The following is a 16,451-nucleotide window of genomic DNA, read 5'->3' as shown; positions in this document are numbered from 1 at the left end:
AACCAAGTATTTCAAAATAAACAGCTTATTTTATGAACTTCTCTCACACAAAACATCTAAGAAACAGTAAAATAATTTTCTAAGAAATGAACATCGTAAAAGTGAATATAAGCTTTTTTAATGTGATCTTGGTCTTCCAATTAAACCTTCAGTTTTATGAGCATACTACCTAACAATTTTATGTATGTTTCAGGTTATAAAACTGCAGTTGGTTACTTTTTTATAGAATTCCTGATGATGTCAGAACAGTAACATTACATTTCAAAATAATAAAGGCGGGGGAAGCTAGGACAAAAGCTTTCTTCTCCAAGAATGTTTTCCTTAAAGCAGAACAGAAAACTACACCACAATGATTTATATAACATACATACACTATGTCTTTAAAGCAAAAATAAAATAGTAATACTATTGTTATTCTAAATAATTAGTTACAATCGATACAAAAATGTTGACTTAGTTTCAGTATGAATACTACTACTCAGTCCCAACTCAGTCAGAAAGACTATGAAGTTGGCTATCATCTTCTTTAGCATGCTAAAACATCCTGTCAACAGCGATTCATCAGCTGGGGTATGCAGAAGGGCTTCTAAGCTGTTGGGACTATTCCACAAATAAGAAATAATCAAGTGTCTCAAGGACACTCATTAAGATCTGCTTCAATAATAATAATAAGTAATTCCCCTCAAAGATGAGGAGAACAGTAGTATCAAAACTGCTGTTTTTTTAAAGCTTATACAATTATTATCTAGCTAAAGAATACAAATTTTGGGGTGCACTAGTCTATGTTTTTTATACTCAGCTATTAGGCTACCATCAGAAAGTCTCGTAATGTAAAGATGTTTAAAAGTCTCTTACTTCAAGTAACTTCTATTAAGCTTCACTTGTCAGGAGCTTACAGTATGTCCTTCCATTGATTTGCAAGTAATTTAACATGCAAATAAAGATTTCAAAAATTATAGTAATTTCAAAGTACTGTGTTGGGCAAAATCAGAAGCAACTTCCAAAAAAGAATGTTCTAGAAATCAGAAATAACCCCCTGCCTCCAAAACATACAACACATCAACACTGAAAATTGTGTCTAGACGCTGGGTGCCCTATTGAGTTTGGGGGGTTGGACTAGATGATCTCCAAAAGACCCTTCCAACCCTGATGTTTTGGTGAAAACTGTGTTACATTAATAGGATACAAAGTCCTAAGGAATTTATCTGTGAACTGTATAATGTAGGGTTCCCATAGCAAAAAACAATAACTAAATTTTCAACACGTGATGAAGGTGCAGCAGTGCAAACCTAATTCCAAACACTTAATTAAGACTGCATTACAAATCATACAAGAAAAACATCCTCTATTTTTGTGACTTCTAGAGAAGGGCTGACCACAGGTAACATTTATTTCTGAATGATAAGGACAAAGCAATTTATCCTGCACCAGCTACCAGCACAACTAGTGCAAGTAAACATTTTGTTTAAGTTGCACATGACTTGGAGCATGCCTCATATACCTAACTCTACTGTATCTTAACAGATACGGTTTTGCTTGCTCTCAATTCAACTTAAACTAAGAAGCAGGCAAGATGAACTTTCCAATTCACTGGATGAAAGGTGGCCTGCAAGTATCATTAATGACCATCCCAAATTATCTTTGCTTTCAGAAGCAGTTGCACTCATATTTTTCAACTTTTTGACCACCTAAAAAAATACAACTTAACGAGAAACAGCATTTCAATATTCTTTTTTTCTGCTAAACATGGCTCTTTTCTAGACCATTAATGGGGTCTCTTAAAGGTTCAAATATTCATTCTGTGGTTTGATAATGATGAAAAACCTGTTCTGTACTGCCTGTCTAAATTAGTACAGTCTATGACAGAACATAAAAACATAAATACTAAGCACAGTCTTCAAGTGCCAGCAGCTACAATGTCCTGTTGCATTACTTGTGTTCACCTGCTTCTGTACAACGTTTTCTTACAAGATTTGCAGAAACTATTCATGGGATTTTGAACAGTTACAATTTAGATGCATTTAAAGGGTAGAATAGTAAATCTGACACCTCAAAACTGAAAGTCTTAGCAGTACATTCTACCACAAGTCAACATGTAAGTTTTCTTAGTTCTCCAAAGCTCTTTCTTAATATTGAAACAATTTCATACTACTCATAACACATTAAATCGCAGAACACTTGCGAAGTAGGTTTTCCACTTATACAATTTCCACTTCTAGAGGTTAAAAAAAAAAAAAAAAGCAAGATTTATTGCCTCTCCTTATCAACTAAGATTAATTGAAATGCACTGCTGTTTTCTTAAAGGAAATATAAGGCTCTAACCATCAAGGTATCGTAGGGTCACTTGAAATGTAAACACTACTTACACCTGCAACAGGATAGTGTGAGAGTCAAGTAGCTACTATTTAATCATTTTAATTCTTGAAAACTGGTTCTTGGATTTATGCCATAGAAAACTGACCTCAGACTGTTTCTGGAACAAGACTTCTGTTAAGTGCAAAATCCGTATCTCTGCTATGTCTGCAACTGGTCTGCTAAGAGTAACAAAATATAACCATTTTACTTTTAACTGCATCTAGTAAACATCCTCAAAACAAGGTGGAAAATTAGCTACATATTTAAAACAACAGATCCTGGCAATATGGTAATATAAAGCCAAACATCAACTCTGATTTAAGAAAGCTTTCCATAAATGTGGTTCTTAACACTAAATGCCTTTTATAAGATGGCATAAAACATTTCTGCCATTAATATTCTTGCCTTACTTCCAACTCCTGCCTTTGTTATTAATCTCATTCATTGCAGCTCAGAGTCTGGCATCAAGTTAAGAACATTAGGTACTCTTAAAACTGTTATTTATGTTATTCCCTTCTCTAGCCCTTCTGTAAACTGACATTTGTTATTTCAAAGTAAGGTCTTGGAGCTTCAGTAAAGAGCAGTACCTTTCTTTAGTATACAGGCAGTCTGCCCACAGATGCAGATTACAATCTCCATCCATCTCTCTTAGAGGAAGACAGTTACGAAATAAGTAGCCTGTGCCTAACCTTTCAAACCAAAACACTGTTGCTCCCAATCTGCATTACACTTTCCCAGCCACCATAAATAGAATGCAGAACTTGAGACGCCCTGGCTCCAAACCCTATTTTCCCCTTTAGCATCTGGCCCTCTTTCCATTAATATTTTATCATTAAAATTCCAGAAAGCAGCCAAATACTAACACCACCAAGAAAAAAATGCTATAGTATTAGTAGCAAAATTATGCCTTCTACAGCAGCAAACCAAATAGTATTAGTTTGTACAAGCTTTAAAGCAGTTAAGTATCATCTGTCCATTCTGGTTCTTAAAGGTTTGGTGCTTCCCATAGAATCACAGAATGGTTAGGGCTGGACAGGACCTTAAAACCATCTAGTTCCAACCCCCTGCCACGGGCAGGGATGCCTCTCATCATAACTGAGATGCCTCTCCTTGAAAATAAAGTAACATACACTTCTGGAAAGGTTCCAAATTCCTCGAACTCCTTTTTAAGTCATGAGAAAAACTAGTTGGAAGACTGGACTGAAACAGCTTTGGGTCTTAACATGCTTACAATACCTAATGCATGACTATGGGTCCTCCTAAGCCTACAAGACAACATGCACAAGTTAGTAACGAAAACTAACACTATCCAGAGGTTTCTTACTGCTTGAAGACAACAATTCCAGTTCTTCCCTTGGAGGACTTTAATACCAGAATTAAAAACAAAACCCCAAAGTCCCACATATCTACTTTATAAATAATGATCTCATCAACAAAAAGCTGTAAGTTCACATGAATTTATCCTCTAGAACAACCTGAATCTAAAGAATCTCTTCTGGTGAAACTCAGTGAAGATAACCAAGAGTCATAAAGAACTACTTACATACCTTTCTCTTCTGCACAGGAAAGACCTCTCGTTCTCACATTGGAACAGTTTCCACTGACAAGGTCAAAATATGTGCCATCCCTCCCTCCCCTTTCTACCATTAAGGGAAAAAAAGAAAAAAAAGGAGGAACAACAACAAAAAAAAGGAACAGTTTTCTTACAAATATATAAGATACTAAAAACAAATGTCATCACCAAAAATAATTCCCACTTACGTGTAAAAACATGTGCCTATCTGAAGCTGATATGCAAAAAACCTACTGGAATACATTTTTCTTGTTAGATAACTTACTAATTATTTAACCTCTGTATAACCTCTGTCTGGGTCACATCAAAGAGAGGTGGCCAGAGGAAACATAAGGCCGCATGGCTAAGAACAAGATACAGACAGCGAGATCTCCTCATATCCTCCTTGCAACAGCTGTTGATTCAATTGTTCATGAAACATTAGTCTCAGTTTCACCTTAAGATAGGTATTTGCCATAGTCAGCAATAGAAATGTTTAAATTGCCCCTAGCAGCCTAAACCCCCTGCCTTCCCATCCAGGATCTTATGCAAGTACAGTGTTGTATTAGCTGAAGCACGCCTGCAAATGAGCTACAGAAGAGCCTGGGGAAGTGATCTGGCTGCAAGTTCCATGTCATTCTTGGTATTTGAGGTATTACAGCTGTTCATGCTGCTGCATGGCACACTACACAAGCTGAACGCCTGCTTCCCCTTAACCCCTGCCTCCCTGCATACCACACACATTCTTTTTCTGGGTCCTCCCAGACAAAAGCAAGAGAAGGAATGAAGGAGGAAGACAGTTTAAATATGCACGGAAGATTTAACTGCAGAAACGGACAGGGGTGGTTTCACCACAGCTCAACCCTATCTAAATTGGCATTGCTGCAGGCTCCATCACTGTACCTCTCAGGCTCATATTCACACTTCCTTCCTCTGCTCAGCACTGATACACATCAATCTATGTGGCAAATAGGTTTGGGGTGCTCAGCTGCCGAGATCTTTCTATTTTCCTGTCTTGGGACTGTTATGTTATCTGCTGGCTTAAGATACTTAACCAGGCTTATGGTACATAGAGTCAGACAAACAAAAGTATTAGTGAAAGACAGAAACGGTAACAGGCTGAAGGGAACAATTCAAGAATATGACTGCAACAGCAACAAACAACTTTAATCACAACAAACTGTAATAAGAAAATGTGACAGCAACCTAAATCAACTTTTCTCAGCTAGAAATCGGTGCTATAATGGTCCTCCAGTGTTCAGAAGCAGTAGGGTGTCAGGAAATACTGAATCTACTGATAATCATCTAACATTTTGCAAATGTTAATTAAGCTTCAGAACATGCTATGTGAAAGGTGAATAAACGAGATTTTTAATACCGGATCTCTGCAGCTTTTTCCTCTGGCATCCATGAATCTTCACCCCGATCTATTTCCTTTTAACTCAGTATCCTACATGAAGTATCTAATTTTGGATTTTGTGACATGAAACTAGCTTACTGCTATTTTTATTGCTAAATGCAGGATCCTGAGTCAAGATAACAAAGACTAACAGGGTTCCATAATGCTTTAGCTGACTGCAGACTGCATAGTTTACCATGGAACTAGAAGCACTGTTAGTGGTTCAGACACTTGGTATTTAAAGTGTGCGACCACACTCACAATGATACTTAACTTGCAGAAAATAAAATAAACATCTCCCTTATGACCCCCATTTCCTGAGTTTTGATTCCGCAGAACTTGACATCGTTCATGCTGGGAAATCACTCACTGACAGCAAACATTTTTTCAAACCTACAGTCTCAGAAGCAAGCTTTCCCTGGAAAGTTTCATGCATTTTTAATTGTTTAGGGGGGTTTTGGGTTGTTATGATCTGGGGTTTTTTTGGTTTTTTTTGTTTGTTTTTTTTTGTGAGATTTGAACAGCAGTGACTATTTATTAACATGCACAGAGACAAAAACAGAGAAACAGGGCACATCATACACAGCGCCCACCAGTGATTTATTCCTACAATTTCATCTTGACTGTAAAATTCCAATTCCTTTTAGAGGTAAGGAAAGCAAACAGAAAACTGTCACAAACTTACTCTCTAGTTCTTCCTTCTCAAAGTTTGTATTGATAGTAGAGCTGATTTTGCCCATATCCACAACAGCTTCTTCATCGTGACCCTGAAAAAACAAATGCAAGTTTAAGTTAAAACTAAACAGAACTAATTTTTTCTTAATACCTACATATATTCTGCAGTCCTCAAGCTGTTTGTCAAAAAAACTGTCTAAAATAACACACTTTCACATCTTAGAAATTGAGAAAGAAAATGCTACTGCAAATCTATCCATCCAATTCCTGAAGAAAACATTACCCTGAATTGAAGGAAAAATAGAATAATCAATACCATGCAATTGCCTTTTGCAATGCTAATGATATCTTATCATGGATCAGAACATACATTTCAAGAATGTGATTCTTTAAGTTTATGTTCAACAGCAGTAAATTTACTTCAATAAAATAACCAGCAAATTAAAAGTTCTGTAAGTTAGCATGGGGACAATTAGGGAGTGAGATTTTCCCGCATAAATGAGCAGCTTTGGTGAACCACAAGTTATACAAAGGGGTGGCAAAAGATTTGTTTAACTTAACTTGGGGGCCTCCCCTACACCAACAGTTTTAAGACCAAAAACTTTGTTTCACTCAGGTTTCAACAGACACCTTGTTAAGCACACACCTATTAAACCATATTTTTAATGCACAAAGTTAGAAAACAGCAATTGCAAGATGATTTGTTCAGATTTCGTTACTACTGAAACCATACCACTCATAACGCAAAAGCACAGTCCTCTAATCACACTTAGCACACTGCTAAAGCAGACCTTTAAACACTGCCTTTTGCTCAGTCTTGAAAAAAATATACCTTAACATAACTGAGCAACAGTAATCTCATAAATCCATCTCAGATTTGGCATCGAAACTACATTGAAGTTGCCTTTCTTCAAATGTTTGCAGTCTTTACAATACAGTCCACTTGTAACAGCTTACAAATTACAGCCTCCTGGCAGAAGGCTGGAAGCTCTCCAAAAGAACTATACTGTAGTTACACTACAGGTAACGCTTTACTCTACATCTAACTGTGTCTAAGGGCAGGCTCACTGCTAAAGAATACTGTCCCTGCTTTCTGCATGAATCAGTTTTCCATTAGCTCAGTTCACCAAAGTGACTTTTCTTGTGGCCACATGACAGCTAGGATCCACCACAAATAAATCTGTTTGATCACCACTTATGGCAGCAGTCCACTGGTACATTTACATTGATCAACACAGGACCTGTGACTGTGGTTTTTGTGAGTTAAAAAGAAAAGCCTAAATCAGGAGTCTTATAGGGACTGGAACCCCAACAGTGTTGACATTCACCTAAACTTTGATCTTTGAATTATTCAATAGCACAATGATTTATATATATAGAACAAGTTGGTCATCTCAGAGGGAAGTGACAAGGATGAGAAACAACACATGCATAACAGCTACAAGTAAAAAAAAAAATGGTCTTAATAAAATAGGTATTTATTATACTGTATTGTGTGCACATACACACACACAAAGAAAATCCTTATCTTTGTTTGAATACTAAGGAAAGTATATTAAAGAATATGAAGATGAAAAATGGCACATAAAAAAAAGTTAAAAGATAAAAGCAGTTAGACCACATAAAAAAGTAAAAGCAGCAGCACTATGTAAATAGGCAAGATACAACAGTGGCAGACAGCCAAATAAACCTCTAAATAAAAGATCATTCTGAGCTGTGTCTTTAAGAATGGTGTTTTCAAGAAAGGTGTTACACAGCAGAAGTGGAGTCTTGCATGAATGTTAGAAAAATTAGAACTGCGCGCTTCAGACAGCTTCAATCAAATAATTCAGGTGATTAAACCAAAGGCCACACCTGATGGGCAAATCTGTCAGAATGTTACAATTACTGAATCTATTTGAAGAATAACAAATTAATGAATACAATGAATACAAATGATGAATCTATTAATGAAGAAGTGGCAGAAATTCTCAAAGTGTCACAGTAATAAGATGGAAGGTGAGGGCAGGGGGTACATTCCTGGCTCCTACACCCCAAAAAGCCCTCTAGAAGATGCCTTCATAATGTATCTGGCCTCTATCCTTTCTCCCTTTCCCTATCTTTGGCATGGTTGTCAAAAACAGTTGCAAAGTCTTAGCTCTTATCTTTACTGAAGATGGATTTTCCAGCACAGCTTGGGAAACGTATTTTTTACATGCATAAACCCAACAGCAAAAAGAGGTCTCCAAGGAGCACTATTAAAAAGCCTCAGGTAACAATCTTTTGAGGCACCAAATAAGTTCAGCAAACCATTTAACTGAGTTGGTGAGGCCGTAACGCTACCAAGGAGGACTCACCTACTTTCTGTGTCACTGAGATGAGGGGGAAAGTTATGTGACCTTGCTACACTCCAGTTCACAGAAAAGTATACACACAGATCCTGCATGTTCTCATGTTCTGAGAAAACTCAAAAAAAAAGAAATGAAAATAGGTGAAGTACTACAGAGCTCTCATTTGCAGAGCTTTAAACTAGATTCAAAGGGGGATGGCGTTGTAGCTGAGCCTGCCCCAGTGGGGCAGCACTCCAGAACTGACGAAGACTGGGAGGCCTCCTATAATCCTAGGGTGAAATCGGTGTGCTCAGCTCGCTCCCTGAAATGTCTGTACACCAATGCACGCAGCATGGGAAATAAGCAGGAGGAGCTAGAAACCTGTGTTAAGTCAGGAGATTATGACCTGGTGGTAATTACAGAGACGTGGTGGGACAGCTCACATGACTGGAATATAGTCATGGAGGGCTATGTTCTTTTCAGGAAAGACAGGCCAGCCAGGTGGGGTGGTGGGGTTGCTCTTTATGTGCGAGAGCAGCTACAATGCGTTGAGTTCTGTCCAGGGACAGATGATGAGCAAGTTGAGAGTCTGTGGGTGAGAATGAAGGGGCAGGCTGGCAGGGGCAATACTGTTGTGGGGGTCTGTTACAGGCCACCGGATCAGGGTGAGGAAGCTGACGAGGCCTTCTACAGGCAGCTGAGAGCGGCCTCACAGTCACAGGCCATGATCATCATGGGGGATTTTAACTTCCCTGATGTTTGCTGGAAGGACTACTCGGCAACCCAGCTGCAGTCCAGGAGGTTCCTCCAGTGTATGGATGATAACTTCCTCATGCAAATGGTGGATGAGCCAACCAGGAGAGGTGCGCTGCTGGACCTCATCCTCACTAACAAGGAGGGTCTGGTCAAAGCAGTGAAGGTTGAGGGCTGCCTTGGTTGCAGTGACAAGATGGTGGAATTCAGGATCTTGTGTGGTAGGGCCAGTAGAATAGCAAGTAGAATTGCAACCCTGGACTTTAGCAGGGCAAACTTTGGCCTCTTCAAGCAATTGTTAGGGGAAATCCCATGGGCTAGGCTGCTTGAAGGTAAAGGGGCCCAAGATAGTTGGTTGACGTTCAAGGACTGCTTTTTCCGAGCTCAAGATCAGAGCATCCCAACAAGTAGGAAGTCGAGGAAGAGGGCCAGGAGACCTGCATGGCTAAATAGGGAATTGCTGGGTATGCTAAAGTGGAAGAGGGGAGTTTACAGGTCATGGAAGGAGGGGCTGGCCACTTGGGAAGAATATAAGGCTGCTGCTAGAGGATGTCGGAAGGCAGCTAGGATGACTAAGGCCTCCTTGGAATTAAAGCTGGCGAGAGGGGTCAAGGACAGCAGAAAGAGCTTTTTCAAATACATGGCAGATAAAACTAACACCAGAGGCAATGTAGGCCCGCTGATGAACGAGACGGGTGCCCTGGTGACAGAAGATACAGAGATGGCAGAGTTACTGAATGCCTTCTTTGCCTCTGTCTACTCTGCCGGAGGCAGTCCTGAAGAGCCCTGTACCGCTGAGACCTCAGATGAAGATAGGTCAATGGAGCAGTCTGCCTTAGTAGATAAGGAATGAGTTAGAGACCAGTTGAGCAATCTGGACATCCATAAATCCATGGGTCCAGATGGGATGCACCCGCGGGTGCTGAGGGAACTGGCGGAGGTCATTGCTAGACCGCTCTCCATCATCTTTACCAAGTCTTGGGAAACGGGAGAGGTGCCTGAGGACTGGAGGAAAGCAAATGTCACTCCTGTCTTCAAAAAGGGCAAGAAGGAGGACCCGGGTAACTACAGACCGGTTAGCCTCACCTCCATTCCTGGGAAAGTGATGGAACACCTTATCCTTGGTGCCATCTTAAGGCATATCAAGGATAAGAGGGTTATGAGGAGCAGTCAACATGGCTTCACCAAGGGGAAGTCATGCTTGACCAATCTCGTAGCCTTTTATGAGGAAATAACATGGTGGATGGATGATGGCAGAGCAGTGGATGTGATCTACCTTGACTTCAGCAAAGCGTTTGACACAGTCTCCCACAGCATCCTCGCGGCTAAATTGAGGAAGTCTGGTCTGGATGATCGGGTAGTGAGGTGGACTGTGAACTGGCTGAAGGAGAGAAGCCAGAGAGTTGTAGTCTATGGGGCAGAGTCTAGTTGGAGGCCTGTATCTAGTGGAGTGCCTCAAGGGTCGGTACTGGGACCAGTATTATTTAATATATTCATCAATGATTTAGATGAGGGAATTGAGTGTACTATCAGCAAGTTTGCTGATGACACTAAGCTGGGAGGGGTGGCCGACACACCAGAAGGCTGTGCTGCCATTCAGCGAGACCTGGATAGGCTGGGGAGTTGGGTGGGGAATAACTTGATGAAATATAACAAGGGAAAGTGTAGAGTCCTGCATCTGGGCAGGAACAACCCCAGGTTCCAGTATAGGTTGGGGAATGACCTGTTAGAGAGCAGTGTAGGGGAGAGGGACCTGGGGGTCCTGGTGGACGACAGGGTGACCATGAGCCGACACTGTGCCCTTGTGGCCAAAAAGGCCTATGGCATCCTGGGGTGTATTAGAAGGGGGGTGGTTAGTAGGTCAACAGAGGTCCTCCTTCCCCTCTACTCTGCCCTGGTGAGACTGCATCTGGAATATTGTGTCCAGTTCTGGGCCCCTCAGTTCAATGATAGGACAAGGGGCAATGGGTACAAACTGGAACACAAGAGGTTCCACTTAAACTTGAGAAGAAACTTCTTCTCAGTGAGGGTGACAGAACACTGGAACAGGCTGCCCAGGGAGGTTGTGGAGTCTCCTTCTCTGGAGACATTCAAAACCCGCCTGGACAGGTTCCTGTGTAACCTTATCTAGGTGTTCCTGCTCCGGCAGGGGGATTGGACTAGATGATCTTTTGAGGTCCCTTCCAATCTCTAGCATACTGTGAAATCTTTGTTTTAAATGTCTTAATGGAGATAAACCCCTCTAATATTACAAAAACTGCTATCAAAACCTCTTCCACAATTAGTTCCATAGTTACAGCCAGACTGATGAAATACCCTGCACCTAACTTCCCCAACCTCCTTTTAGGATACCTGGAAGCTTTCCAAACACAGGCTTCGAGCAATAACAAAGTTTCTCCCCATACCGCATACTGGCAGAAAATGACATACACACATGCAAGAAAAAAAAATTTTATCTCTCAATTACATCTTGAAACTGTTACTTGCTGTATGCCTTATACCATGTTATTAATATTTGTTACCCTTTACTTCAGTAACAGAGGTACTTTGCCAACCTTACACATATAGAAGCAGCCTTCAAACCCACATCATGTGAAAGTAACATGTCTTTTGAGATTAGATTACAGAAAGGTATGCATGCCCTTGCAAATTGTTCTATCACTATCTCAAAGTACTCAACGTATGCAAAGACTTCTCCAAGAATAAACCATTAGCAACCACTAAGATCATACATGAAGAAAAGCCTTTCAGCCTTTGTTTAGAAAAGCACAAAGCATCATTTTAACACAGCTGTTTGTGAGGCCAATAGCTAATGCCACCACAAGATACTTCTGGCTCCAGTTAGACATTAAAAAAAAAAAATCACCAAACAAAAAAAACCCAACCAACAAAAAAAAAAATTAAATTTTTAAATGCTCTATAAAACTAATTCCAAGCTACAACCTTTTCCTTGCTAAAAATAAAAGTCTGTAGGGCATAGGTTCGCAGTAATTATAGAAGAACTACCATGCCACTTTAAGGAACAGAAGAGAGAGAAAAAAAACACTGTCAAATTCACAGCTGCTGAATCAAAACACATTCCCACTCTAGTTATCTCTTCTTTCTGAATCTTTACATACACAAACAAAAAGAGATGGGATTATTTAAAACTAATCAAGTTCCCTTTTGTAGGCAAAGAGAATGAATTCATCCTAGAGCAAACACTCCTCTGCAGATTACCATCCATTTCATGTGAAACCAGATGTACAATAATCCCAGAGATGCCCAAAAAGCAGCAGATCAAGACGAGGCAAAATAAAATTATTAACTTGGAATGTATGCAACTTTTCAGTCAAGAGACAGAACAATGGAGTAGGGAAAAAAACAACAAAAACAGCTACCAAGGTGCCCTAGGGAGATTAAACCTTTACCTTTGGTTTGCTTTTCCACAAGGAGATGGTAATTTATAAAAATAAACCCAGAGTACTTCAAGGAAATAAATAAATAAATAAATGATAAACAAATTAAAAAGTCATCCTAGAACACTGTCTTAAAATACACCAAGTATACTTTTTCCTAGCACCAGGTTTGTGGATACTCACACAGTGTTGAAACAACCTCCCAGTAAAACCCTCATATTCAGCCAGAGGTACCTACATATACTACAGCATGTATTATCAGCCTTCTGACTTTGCTCCGCATAAAAATGAAACACCTTTTCAACTGTTGCAGACCAGACAAGACTTTCAAATACTCTTTGCTCTAGCAGAATCCCATCAGAGCTCCTCTTCCTACCTCCCATTTTCAAATGTCTTAGTCCAGGAGAAAAAGAGTAATGCCCTTTACTGCAGACAAAAAAGTATTCCAAAATTGTTCATGTTTTATTTATTTACCTTCTTGAGTATTTGTCTTCACTTAGCATAATACAGTTTCTGTACCTAAAATATTAGACTCATAGAATCATAGAATAGTTAGGGTTGGAAAGGACCTTAAGGTCATCTAGTTCCAACCCCCCTGCCATGGGCAGGAACACCTCACACTATTACGGTTGTATGTTTTTTTAAAGTAGTATTTAGGAAAAAGGTCAATCCTAAATTGCATGCATCATTAAGGAAAGCACTCAAGCTTGCAAGAACACCTCCAGCACCACGTCTTAGTTACTGTCTAGTGGACTGGCACAAATATGACGCAGAGAATATTAAATTTAAAGAGAACTTTCCACTGTCATCTGTACAAGCTCTTCTCACCATGCAACCCAACTAATCTTACACAGTCACATACACATGACAGACTTCAGATGGGCACACTGCCAAAATGCATTACTGAAAAAACACTTCCAAGAGATACAACTTGCAAGCAACAAATGTTTAAGGTACTTGAAATGCAACTCAATCAATTCATTCTAATGATAGACAGTGATCAAACAAAGGGCTGATATAGTTAACCAGAAACCTCTGAAACCTAAGTAGAATACAGTAATTATGTTGAGAATAATTTGAACTCAACATTTAAAGCCATTATTTAGCTAAGTCAATGTTTGTATGCCACATTTACATCTCCTTAGCCCCAGGTTCTTCCCCAACAGAGCTGGGCACTACCTGCAGCACCAGAAGAGATAGCCCTAGTGTTCATGGGAGTAAACAAGCACAGCACAGAAGAGGACACAAACAAATCAAAAAAAACCACCATCCCCCCCAAAACCCCACATTACATTACTACTTTCATGCTACAAAGAACCTTCACTGCAGCATTTATTCAAGTAGATGGGGGGGAAGCGAGAGGAGAAAGAAATCCACAACCAACCAAACCTAAACAAGGGGGCGGGGAGTAGTGTTTTATATTTATGTACAAGTATTTTAAAACCAATCTTTTTTTATAGATAGATACCCATTTCTATTCTCACACAGCTACTGAAATATATTGTTCAGATTAATTAAGAACCAGTAGGGTCATTCATGTTTCATTTTCAGAACAGCATTTCCCAAGAGGTTTGTTTCCAAAACCTGCATTTCTATTCCAAGCACACACAGTACTCCATGTAGTCAGGAAACAATATATCCCTGATTTACAGAAAGTACACACAGCCTCTTCTCCAGTCTCTCAGAACTGGAAGCTAATAGGCACCAATACTCTAAGGAAAAAATAAAAATTAAAAAAAAAAAAAAAAAAAATCAGGCAAGACCAGTGTTAGCTCCTAATTTTGTAGGACTGCAAGTCTACCAGTGACACGGCAGCCCTGAAGTCATAAGAAACCAAAAAATGAATGTATTTATTAATGCCACCTGTGACACTGTATGCAGAGTTCAATAGTTATCATTCTACCTCTGGCAATTACCAGCACTAAGTCTATGCTCTACGACTCCCACTGTTACCCGTACGGAGCACTCAGTACCCTTAGTTAAGAGTGAGTGAACTGGGAAGTGCTTTTTCACGTGGTTCACCTGCAGGAATGGCCAACAGCAGCACTTGGTGAGTTCTAAATATATTGTTTTACTTCTCTGTCAGACTGATTCTGCTTTTAAGCCAGAGGTAAGATGAGCCTATGGTGGGCAAGAGGGCAGGCATCTCCAGTTGCTGCTTCCTTGAAGGACAGCCAGGATACAAAAATCACAGTTCTTTCTAAATAGTAATAAGCGAGGGTATTGGAACTACATGATCTTCTACGGTCCCTCCCAATCCAAACCATTCTATGATTCTATGATTATTCAGGGTATTGAACAGTCTTCAGCTGAACTGTGCAAGCAATCCTACAAATGCATTTGAAGTAAATTCTTTGAGCACAGTACTGGTCTACACAGCAATACTGTATCTTTGCAAGTTGCCAAAGTGATGAAACACTATCAGTTCTAAATCAAGCAATCAACCTAACAGCCAAGGGAAAATGTACCAAATATAAATGGGCACCATCTCATTTCGTCAGCACACAATTTTTAGATCGCTTTGCCTCTAAATATATATGGATGAAAATTATTAATAATTCACAACCAAAACACTCGCCAGGTTTAAAATAGGAAGCACATTATATTGATGGGCTCCCCTTTGGTTGTATTTGCTACGGTCTCATTTGCACAGGAACAGCAGCTTTTTCCCCCTGCTACCATAGTAGTAGGTATTGGTCACACACTGCAGCAGACTGCAGTACAGCTCACAGGTTTTAGTGTCACCACCTCCTATACCACCACCCCCCTTCCTGTGAATCTTATCTGTGGTTATACAGTTACTAGTTTATACAACTATCCTCACATCTAAATGAAGACTCCTCCTAATCAAAGCAATACTCGGATCCTCACAGGAAGGTTTGATGCTTAGACTTCAGCAACACCATAGTTGTAATCAAAGAGGCTTGGATTACTTAGAGAAGTTTTTCTAGTCTACTAATCCTCTAATTAACTGCTCAACTTACCCTACTAAATACATCTGACCAATCTGCTTCTAGAAGACTTACAAAAAAAAAAAAACAACCAACCCCCCCCCCCCCCAAAAAAAAAAATAAATCACACAAAAACCCCCCACCAAACCAAACCAAAAAACCGGAAGAGCTATACAAACTTTGTTTGGACAAGTATGTCCTATAGACAACACAGACTTCCATAGGACTGTCCAAAAGTTGTATTTTATTTTTACTTTTCCAAAACTGTATGTGGAGGACAGTGAAGACAAGACATGTATGTGTGCTACTTTAAAAATAAAAGAAAGAAAAAACACCCACACACACACAAAAAGCACCACACCAGAGTTTGAGGAAAAAAAACAGTTCTAAACACGTTCACATTTTGTTTACCGCACAGTTGAATACTTAATATTTATAAATAATTTTATTTCAGTGGTTCTAGCAGGCCCCTGTCTCAGTGAGCACCATAACCTGCAAGTTAACCCATGTTCCAGACAACTCAGACACTACTCCTTGGTCAGTAAAGACAAAGTGCTTATTTTAATCAGAACACAAAATTAAATTGGGAGAAAAAGTCAGGAAGAGGAGGAAGCATAAACACTAACAATAGAGTGGTCACAGTAGTGACTGGCTGCCAACTATAGCACACTGCAGAAATCTGTCCAAAAACAATGAACTAGAACAAACACGAGAAAAAGGGATACCTTGATTTATATTAAGGCATTACTAAAATGCAAGAGAATATTTGTTCAAAATTAGAAGCCTGTCTGAATTCAATCTGAGTGTTTGGCAAGCCAGAAAATCTACCACCTGCATAAATTTAGCAAATAATCTCATCAATCTGACACATAAGATCAAGTTCCATATCTAACATTATAGTAGTCATTTTACAAAGTTGCATTTTATCACTGCCTCACAGACTAAATTTCATTCAACAAATTCATAGCTCCATTCACTTTGATCTCTAGAATTACAGATAGAAAAGCAGTAGAGGAATCTTTATAACTAATCACCTCGGACTTTTGCCTAGTCTTCTAG

The 16,451-nt window shown here is 39.5% G+C and overlaps 1 protein-coding gene across 8 annotated transcripts in view; it reads right to left on the bottom strand.

Annotated features, from left to right (window-relative positions):
• Nucleotides 1-16,451, bottom strand: part of SLC4A7 (solute carrier family 4 member 7) — an 85,952-nt gene that overhangs the window by 43,759 nt on the left and 25,742 nt on the right. For all 8 annotated transcript variants that reach the window (XM_061362654.1, XM_061362658.1, XM_061362660.1 and 5 more), the window contains exon 2: nucleotides 5,992-6,073. In XM_061362654.1, coding sequence (XP_061218638.1) covers nucleotides 5,992-6,073 — 82 coding nt within the window. The remainder of the gene's footprint in view (nucleotides 1-5,991; nucleotides 6,074-16,451) is intronic.

Source organism: Neopsephotus bourkii, unplaced genomic scaffold (assembly GCF_033783945.1).
Source record: "Neopsephotus bourkii isolate Nb327-2 ecotype Australia unplaced genomic scaffold, CSIRO-AGI_Nbou_v1 NB_1132, whole genome shotgun sequence".
Classification (NCBI taxonomy): domain Eukaryota; kingdom Metazoa; phylum Chordata; class Aves; order Psittaciformes; family Psittacidae; genus Neopsephotus; species Neopsephotus bourkii.
Note: the sequence above shows the minus strand (reverse complement) of the source record. Positions and strands in the feature narration are given on the sequence as shown.